Source organism: Carassius carassius, chromosome 28 (genome assembly GCF_963082965.1).
Source record: "Carassius carassius chromosome 28, fCarCar2.1, whole genome shotgun sequence".
Lineage (NCBI taxonomy): Eukaryota > Metazoa > Chordata > Actinopteri > Cypriniformes > Cyprinidae > Carassius > Carassius carassius.
The window spans coordinates 16,774,320-16,783,391 of record NC_081782.1 but is presented as its reverse complement, the minus strand read 5'-3'; the positions used below and the strand labels follow the sequence as shown (position 1 = coordinate 16,783,391).

Sequence of the window (9,072 nt, the reverse complement as noted above, 5' to 3'; positions counted from 1 at the left end):
CTATTTATTTTCTTTTTCTTTTATATATTTTTTCCCACTCAAGTTTGGAATCAAGGTTTTTTGACACAAGATTTGTGACACTGAAGATACTAAAAATATATTCAAATGGAAAACATAAATTGCTATAATATTTCACAGTATTTCTGCTTTTACTATATTTTTTGCTTGCATAAATGCAGCCTTGGTTAACAAAAGAGATGTTTCTCAAAAAAAAAAAACCTATTTATACATCACCCTCATGTCTTTTAGAAAAATGTTTTACTTTTTTCTGTAAAACATAAAAGGACATATGTGCCAGAACGACCTTTTTTTTTTTACTTTTCCCTTTTACTTTCATTGTGTGGAAAAATAGGATGAAAGTGAACGTTGTCTGAGGCTGTCATCTGTGCTGTAGCAGAGCGCTGCAGGGATCAGTGTGACCTCTAGAGGGCGACAGAACACTGAATACACTTCCTTATCTGAGGCGGAGACGCCGAGGAAGAAGCTGTCAAAACACTGCAAGGCCCTCTGAGTGGGCATTTAAACATGACTTGGTTATTGTCCAAATTTGCAACTAACATTCATTTAATATGCTGTTAAGGTAAGTTAATTTTAATTCAATAATGTTTAACCGTGACGACGTTTTTTTTAAATTACGAAACGCCAGCTTGATACCGATCAAAACGTACAGCAACGTCATTATATACAGATGAAGTCACGATGACTAAATTAGTCAAACTAGTCTTTTTTTTTTATTAAGCTTGGTCTTTTTGTGTTTTAATAATACTCATAATATTATAGTATTCAAGTTAAATTTATAGCAAATCGATATTTACACACTGATAATTTTTTTTTCTAAAGTAGGTACTCTAGTGCGATATTCTATTTTAATATTTACATGATTGTTTAATTTCTTGTTTTGATGTCAGTGGTGGCTGGCTACTGTCAAGCTACCAAAGTTTTAATTCACTATAGAAATTTTTTTCAAACAAACAATCCACCTATTTGGTTTCTCATGATCCGTTTCTTAAAGAAACCCAAAAATGAACAGTCAGTTATCCTCACTGATACATATCTCATTTATAGATCAGTGGTCATCCCACATGTTCTACCAAAACCAAATGACTTGCTTTCTTCTGTGGAAAATGGACGAAGATAATCTGAGAAATGTTCATGTAATGGAAGTCAATGGGAACCACAATTATTTGGTTGGTGTGTCTCTCCATTTCCTTCACGGGAGTACTTAAACATCTGCAATGACTCAGCCTGAGCATCTCAATGTGAGCCCCTGGGGCTTGTCTGAGTTTTTGGTCCAGAGGAGGTTGCTTGGTTTTGGGGCGCTGCTGGCCTGGATGGTCTTGTTCCACCTGCTGATCAATGTTTGGCTCTTGTGTTTCTTCACAAGCCTCTTAGTGGTCTTAGGTGGTTGGCTTGGTTCCCAAGTTGTCCTGGACTCAGACAGCGTTGTTCACCTAGAGCACTTTGTTAGGCTGAAGGAGATCCCTCACAGTGCCGAGAGCGAACAACAACTGGAAGATGAGATCCAGAAGACAGTTGGCAAGATCATACGTGATTTTGTCACCTCATGGCACAGCACCGTTTCCAAAGAAAAAGAGTTTGAGGATGAGGTGCACAATGCCATGATCTCAATGGCATTGGAGCTGAAGGGTCGAGTGGCAAGAGTTGATAGGAAAGCTTTATCTCAGAGGGTTTTAGACCTATGTGGATGTCACCTTCAGTGTTATTTGAGTGCCAAGGAAGCCGTTAAACATCAAGAGGTGGAAAAAGGTGAAGATCTCTGGGAGGCGTACAGCAAACTCTGCCCTCCTCATCCCGCTCTTCAGAGCTCTGCTGTCGAGGTGAATTACGTACGGGCAATTGTAGATCTGCTTCTCCATGCTCTTGTACCTCCTCCACATTTAGAAACCCGAACAGGTCGATTTGTGGTTGGCGAACTTATAATGTGCAACGTTCTGCTGCCTTTAATTGCAAAACTGTCAGACCCGGACTGGCTAAACATGATGATTGTAAGCATCTTCACAAAATCCAGCGAACCAGCACCAGAACCAGAACCAGCAGAAGTTCACGCTCCACCACAAGTCCTATCTCCTCAAGAAAACACACTGCAAGAGCTTGAAATTCCTTGCGTTCTGTCCCTAAAAGTCACCCCAGAGACCCCTACAGCAACGGAGGCCCCAACACCAGAACTTGCAGCTTATGATGTCTTTGACTCCGCTGATCTTTATTCCCCACACAACCTGGAGGAAGACGAACCACGGTCGACCAAACCATTTCCATTGGGTTTTAGCCCCAGGGATTATCTGAGACTCGGTAAACCCAATCCATTCTATCAAGAAACCGACTCTGATTTGGAATCTCCTCTAACGGATTTCAAGCAGAGCTCCCTAGATACGCTGGCTCAGATTGGTTCAGAGGAGACCCTTTCTGAAAGTCTTGCAGAATTCAACTCTCCGGCTGACGCTGGGTTAGACCTCGAGGATGAACTTCCAACTTACACCAATAATACGACAGAGAAGGAGCTATCAGTACGTTCCACAAGTGTGTTTGAGGAAGAGCCATCAAGCTTTTGCACTCTCCAGTCGCTGGAGAAGAGCAACTCGATTGCAGACCAGCCAGGCCTGGTGTACCCCAGTGAGCTGGCTTTGACTGCACCCGTCCAGGCTTCTTCACCAGCTGGGATGGCATCGCTGGCACCTTTTAACTTCGAGCCCCTCAGCAGCCCAGAGGGTCCGGTCATTATCCAGAACCTCCGCATCACTGGCACCATTACTGCTAAGGAGCACCGAGGCACTGGCTCACATCCCTACACTCTCTACAGCATAAAGGTTCTCACTTTTCTCTGTTAAATCATGTTGGTTAAGTTATCAAGTTTGTTAAATCTAGGTTGAAGTTTACCAGAATTGTCCAATATTTAATATTTTATAGTTCTCACTCATTTCTGATAATTTTAGTCTCTACCCTTTTTAGTCAGGTTTCTGTCTAACTGAAAAGTTTCTTTAAAAGAAAAATTGTTGATAAAAATGCTTTACAATGTCACATTTTATTTTAGCCCACACAAGAGTCATATTTAATAAATTCTAGCCCTTTATTCACACGTTACAGGGAAAAACACATGCTATTTATGAAACTCTGTAGTTTATTCTTGAAGGATATTCTGTAAAGCTTTAGCAATAGTAACCAAAAGGACTAAGTGTTGCAAAAGTCATCATCATATGATTGGTTGATAAAGATGTGTTTTTCTTGCAGTATGAGACAGCCATTGACTCTGAGAATCCTGAATCCTTGCAGCCCATGGCCTATCACACCGTCAGCCGACGCTACAGCGAATTCCTCAACCTTCAGACCCGTTTAGAGGAGAAACCAGAATTACGCAAGATTCTTAAAAGTGAGCAGAGCATATAAGTCCTGTCAGTTTTAAAGCTTTCCAAAACTCTGTTTTATTGGTTGTCTTGTTCTGTTAACTGTAGATGTGAAAGGACCAAAGAAAATATTTCCTGAGCTTCCATTTGGAAACATGGACTGTGACAAAGTCGAGGCCAGGAAAGGTCTTTTGGAAACATTCCTTAGAGTATGTTTTTTGAATATATAAATTACATAAACCGGACTATATTTAATGTTAGTATTCCATTCCACGCAACTTCTTTTAAATGTTTATTCATCTTTTATTACAGCAACTTTGTGCCATTCCTGAAACAGCCAACAGTGAGGAAATACAAGAATTTCTCGCTCTAAACACTGATGCTAGAATTGCCTTTGTGAAGAAACCCTTCATTGTTTCACGCATAGACAAGGTACTTTTCAGATTGCACATTGTTTGTTTTGACCGAAACTCTTTATATAAAATTTTGTTTTATGACTCGGCAGATTGTGGTGAATGCTATAGTGGACACCCTGAAGACGGCCTTCCCTCGCTCAGATCCACAGAGTCCTACTGATGAAATTGACGCAGAGCCTGATGGAAAATCCTCGACTGACAAGAAATCCAAGTATAAGAGGAGAACTACTTGTTTCCTGGATAGTTTATTGCTGTCAGTAATTTCCTGGATGACTCATACATGTTTCATTTCTAGGTCTCGAATGAGGTTCTCTAGTAAAATTGCCCCTGCTCTTAACGTGTCTGACATGAAACCCAAAGTGCTTTACTGCTTTGATGAAAGCAGCTCTGTAAGTAGCAGTCATCAGAGTCTTTTTCAGTGAACCATAAGAAGGAAGTGAATGAGAAATAGAAAATAGCTTTTGCTAATTTCCACTCTGCAGTAGTTATTGTGACCCTGAAAGTTTTTTCTGCTTATTAGCAACACAGTGAATATGCATTGATTTGTTTTTGTTGTTGTTACAGGTTTTCAATGGCTTCTCTTTGAATGAGCTGGAGAGCTTCATCTCAGAGAAGGAGCGTTGTGAAGCTAAAACAGGGTTTGATGCTGATGCAGAGAGAAGTGGAGCACCTAAATGGGAAATAAAAACATGCACATGTGCCAAAGCACAGCTACAGAATGCACCCGCCTTCAGTGATTCTGGTAATGACTCTTGTATAAGAGAAATAATATTAATAATATTATTTCCAGATTTCAACTCGATGTAATTATCAACTCACACAAGGGGAAGGTTTCTCGAACAGGGACTTTTAATATAGTAGGGGTGTTATGTGTTCAGTACGTATTTCAGTTTTGACTCCGTTTAAATGAGCTGTGTAATGTAAATTAAATATCTAGTTTTGACGTTTTTCTGAGGTTGAAACAGTGATTGAGCGATTGCACGAGGCATGATATGTTCGTTCATGTTTATTTCACATTAAAACTAGCTAGTAGTAAAGAGGAAGGGATGATCATGCTCTGCGATGCAATTTGAACCAAGGCATTTATACAGCGACATTTATTGTTTGAATTTCCTGAAAAACAAATGGACATAATTTAAAAGATGCTGTATAAACACAATGCTGTATTTCAGTGCACATATGTACCAAACCAAAAGATCCATACTGTTACACTCTTAATGTATAGTAAACTCATAAAAACCTTTTTCCTCTATAAAGAACAATGTTTAAGGATTTCAGAGGACCCTAGGTGCCTTTAAGAGTGTTGGCTAGGTCTTTAATATTATGTAAGTTAACTCTAGAGGGCAGCATTGTACTTTCAGAATGTTTTCAAGCATCTCTTGCACTGACGAAAACCAGCTCTCATAGTTCTGTGCAAGAAAAAATAAACAAAGTCATTCCATGTTCCATGTTATAAAAACATGTCAGTGATTGGATCTGTGTGTGTTCATATTTTGTATTTTAGTTGTACTTGTGGACTGAACATGCTGTGCTCTTATTCAGTCATTCTGGGAATCATTTTACAAACACGTTTTCAAAGATTGTGACCAGTGTCTCTTCTTCAGCGGTGACTGATGGCTTTATATTGTGTGTACCTGTGTGTTTGTGTACAGCTAGTAAGATGGCTTTATCTGACCAGGCCCTGGATATCCTGTGTGTGCTCATGAAGAATCAGTGGAGCTGGCTCTGCACAGAGAACATCCAGAGGGCCATCAGACTGCTGTTTGGGACCCTCATTGAAAGGTGTGTGTCCACCCCAATGATAGGACCAGATTGCAGTGTAATCAATCTTAGGTAGCTTCTTGAATTCAATCCAGATTCACATAGCCAGTATCTGGATTAGATCGCAAAGCTGAACCAACTGTTTGGCATTTCTACAATTACCCTATTGATGTCTCTTTGTTGATGGAGAATGGATCAGACACGTTTTAGCGGTATTAGTGAACAGACCATTCATCCCTGCCGAGTAAAAGCTTAAAATGCATTCATTTGTCTCCCTCTCTTTAATCAGAGGCTGAGATATTTGAGAGACGTCCGACATATCTCTCATCTCCGATATGGAAAGAAGTGTTTTCTACTTAGTTAAATGCCATAAATCTGGACCACATCTATAAATTTTAAATATATAATTGCATGAAGTGAAAAGTGGGACATTTCTTAAAGTTTTGTTTGTGCAGATTTATAGGCTGAAGTCTACTTTATAGATTTTTTATCTTTTTTTTTTGCATTTCTCTACATTCAAAGATGGAGGAAGATTGACCTCTTGAGTCGACTGTACAGTTTTACAAATTTGTTAATTTTTGTTAATATTTTTGTTTGTTAATATTTGTTGTATGTTGTTTTTTTTTTAAAGCTTCTGTAGAGCATTTATTTAATTTTCCCCATAACTTTGTATGTTCTAGATTTTTTAGAAAGACTAGTGTGACTTTAGTCTTCAGTAATTCAACTTTAACGTTCAAAAGTTTGGGGTTAGTAAGATTAATATTTTCCTTCAGCAAGGATGCATTAATGTAATGAAAAGCACAGTATTTTTACAATTTATGATTGCAATAGTAAATGAATAATTGTATTGATTAAATTATAATTTATAATGTAATAATAAATTATAGTGTCTTTTATAATGTCACACAAGATTTCTATTTTAAATAAATGCAGTTTTTTTATCTTTCTATTCATCAAGGAATCTAGATTAATTATGCTTTCCTCAAAAATATTAAGCAGCATAATTTGTTTTCAACATTAATAATAATTAATGTTTCTTTTGCAGACAATCACTATATTAGAATGATTTCTGAAGGATCGTGTGACACTAAAGACGAGAAATGATGCTGAAAATTCAGCGTTGCAAATTTACAGGAAGGAAATGCATTTCACATAGTAAAATAATTTCACAATATTACATTTTAGCAAAATTTTTGATTAAATAAATGCAGCATTGTTAAGGCTTTGAGAAAAACATTGAGAAATCCTAACAAACCTCAAACTTTTGAATAGAAGTGTATAAATAATCCACCAAGGCTCAAAAGGGCCTAAAGAAAGACACGGCTGACAGATGGATCGCCTCAATGAGGTGTCACTGAAGGCATCACTCATTTCCCTTCCCAAACTGCTGGACAATTGCGTGATCATTCTTATTTTTAACCATGAATTAAAATACTTTATTAAACAAGTTCTGCAGAGGGGGCCGATGACAACTTGATGTAGGAAATGAGAACTGTGTGTTTTAAAGCTGTCAACAGGCGGCTTTCCCCCATCCTTTGTGAGTTAATAACAGTCATGGGACGTCCCACTGAGGCACCTTCAGTTTCAGCATGTTGTTGAAGCTTTCTTCTCTGCTTTAATTAAAGTGCTTGTTGTTTTTCTACTGTGTTTAGTGATGACCGCACATCTGTGGAGTGCAGATTTATCCTGTGGCACAGTAATGCCTTTCTAATGCAGAGAGTTACCGAAACCTCGTGCTATAAAGGAGTTTTTCTTTCTTCGTTTCTTTGAAACCATCCCATCTGTCCTTGAGGATTCAAGCTGAAAGGTCAGGCCTCACATTAAATAGCACACGCAAGCCCTCAGCTCCATACGCATCTGTTTTACAGATCCTCGTGTTGTGATGTCTAGCCATTTCAAATGACTCGTTTGTGAGGCGGTGTATTAAACACCTGCTAGCTGACCGGCTTCCTGCCATGGACAGGAAAGCTGAAGGGAGGCCTATGCTTTTCTTAAACCGTTGGAGAGAGCCAGTGTCTTAAAGGTGTGTCTTTTGTGGGTTCAAGCAGATCAGGACAATGGTTATTTGTTCTCTGTTTGAAATAAATGTTCACAATGGCTTTTTCCACTATATTCTGAAGGCTGTAGAACACATTTCATCTTCATTCTGCTCTAAACCAGGGGCTTTTCAGGACAAGAACATTGTGGTGGATCACAGAGTTGCTTGTCTAGTTTCATTCCAAATATTGCATAGTTTACCACTTTTCGCAATCTGTTGGGGAAATCATCGACTAGCAGCTCCCATCTCATACAGACCTGATCCGTTGATACATATTTGAGAAGCCAGACCACGCACCTTGCTTGCATCATTGATATTTTATCTCATTCACTCACGTTTGCTCCTGTAGCCATTATCTTAAAATCTATAAGCATGCACAGTATTATAAAACCCGTTAGTAGAAGTATTGTTGGTCTTGTACATTTAGTCACTCAGTTTACTGTAGATTAATGCAAAGATTGTAAATAATGTAAATTGTATACATTGTGGTCTAAAAAATAAATGATGTCTTAGTTTTATCATTGTAATCAGTCAGGATTAATTATAATATACTTGAATGTGGGATATAATGTTGAGAAATTAATACATGCTATAGGCTAATTATTTAAAACTCACAATAATATTATGTGATCCCGACAGAATAGAACAAGGAAACCAATACATTATATAAATTACAGCTGCACACAAAGACTAGAATAAAAGTAAAATTAAAACAGTCCACCAAAAACAACATGCAGCTACTCGGCCATTGAAACCCATTCTATGAAGCTCCTGCTGCACAATTTTTTTACTGATACTGAATCAGCAGAGCTTTGGCGACTTTTTGGGCGACTCTGTGACTTTATGTGGTCTTTCACTTTTTGGCTGCTATTTCTAAATGATTCCACTTTCCCATAATCCGTGTATCAAAATCAGGTGGAAATCATTGGTATCAAACTGTAATGTTTATTGAACTCTGAAGTCAATCCATGAAGTCTGAACTTTTCTTGATAGATGACTGCCTGTTTAGTTTTACCAATGACATTTGTTATGGGGTGGGATTTGCGCTTCAAAGATTTTGGGGAAAACATCACGCAGACGTTCTGGATTGACTAACTTTGTCTTAATGTTGTGTTTTTGCCAAAATATAATACAAAATATTACTTTGAGATCATGCAGTACCAGCACAGAAACCCCTACGAGTCACCACATCGCATCGGCATCATTGCCTCACATTTGTTTCTGTTTAGTCGCTATGGCTTTAGATCGATATTGAGCTCAAATTAGACATTTAAACATTTAGACTGAGTGGGGCATTTTGATTGAGAAAACGTTTTGTTTTGCATTGCATTGTTGGGTTATCTCAGTGTCTTTAAAAGGAGAGCATTCTAGAATGTCTACACAATATTTCAAACCACCAAGCTGTTGCCATCTTTAGTTTTGTGGAGAGGTTCTTTGGATGAAACAAAGCTCCCTTTTGTTACAATCAATTAAGTGCAGTGGAGGTTTAGTCAATGTC

General features: G+C 38.2%; 1 protein-coding gene across 2 annotated transcripts in view; it reads left to right on the top strand.

The window, feature by feature from the left end:
* Positions 1 to 437: 437 nt before the first annotated feature.
* Positions 438 to 9,072, top strand: part of LOC132108100 (sorting nexin-19-like) — a 28,524-nt gene continuing 19,889 nt past the window's right edge. Inside the window, exons 1-10 of one of the 2 annotated variants that reach the window (XM_059514645.1) lie at positions 438 to 580; positions 1,066 to 2,825; positions 3,247 to 3,385; positions 3,468 to 3,568; positions 3,672 to 3,791; positions 3,865 to 3,986; positions 4,071 to 4,164; positions 4,340 to 4,517; positions 5,428 to 5,557; positions 5,826 to 5,978. In XM_059514645.1, the coding sequence (XP_059370628.1) occupies positions 1,236 to 2,825; positions 3,247 to 3,385; positions 3,468 to 3,568; positions 3,672 to 3,791; positions 3,865 to 3,986; positions 4,071 to 4,164; positions 4,340 to 4,517; positions 5,428 to 5,557; positions 5,826 to 5,832 (2,481 nt within the window). In that variant the 5' untranslated portion in view covers positions 438 to 580; positions 1,066 to 1,235 and the 3' untranslated portion in view covers positions 5,833 to 5,978. Of the gene's footprint in view, positions 581 to 1,065; positions 2,826 to 3,246; positions 3,386 to 3,467; positions 3,569 to 3,671; positions 3,792 to 3,864; positions 3,987 to 4,070; positions 4,165 to 4,339; positions 4,518 to 5,427; positions 5,558 to 5,825; positions 5,979 to 9,072 lie in introns of those variants that run through there. The other variant, XM_059514644.1, reaches the window with a different exon arrangement.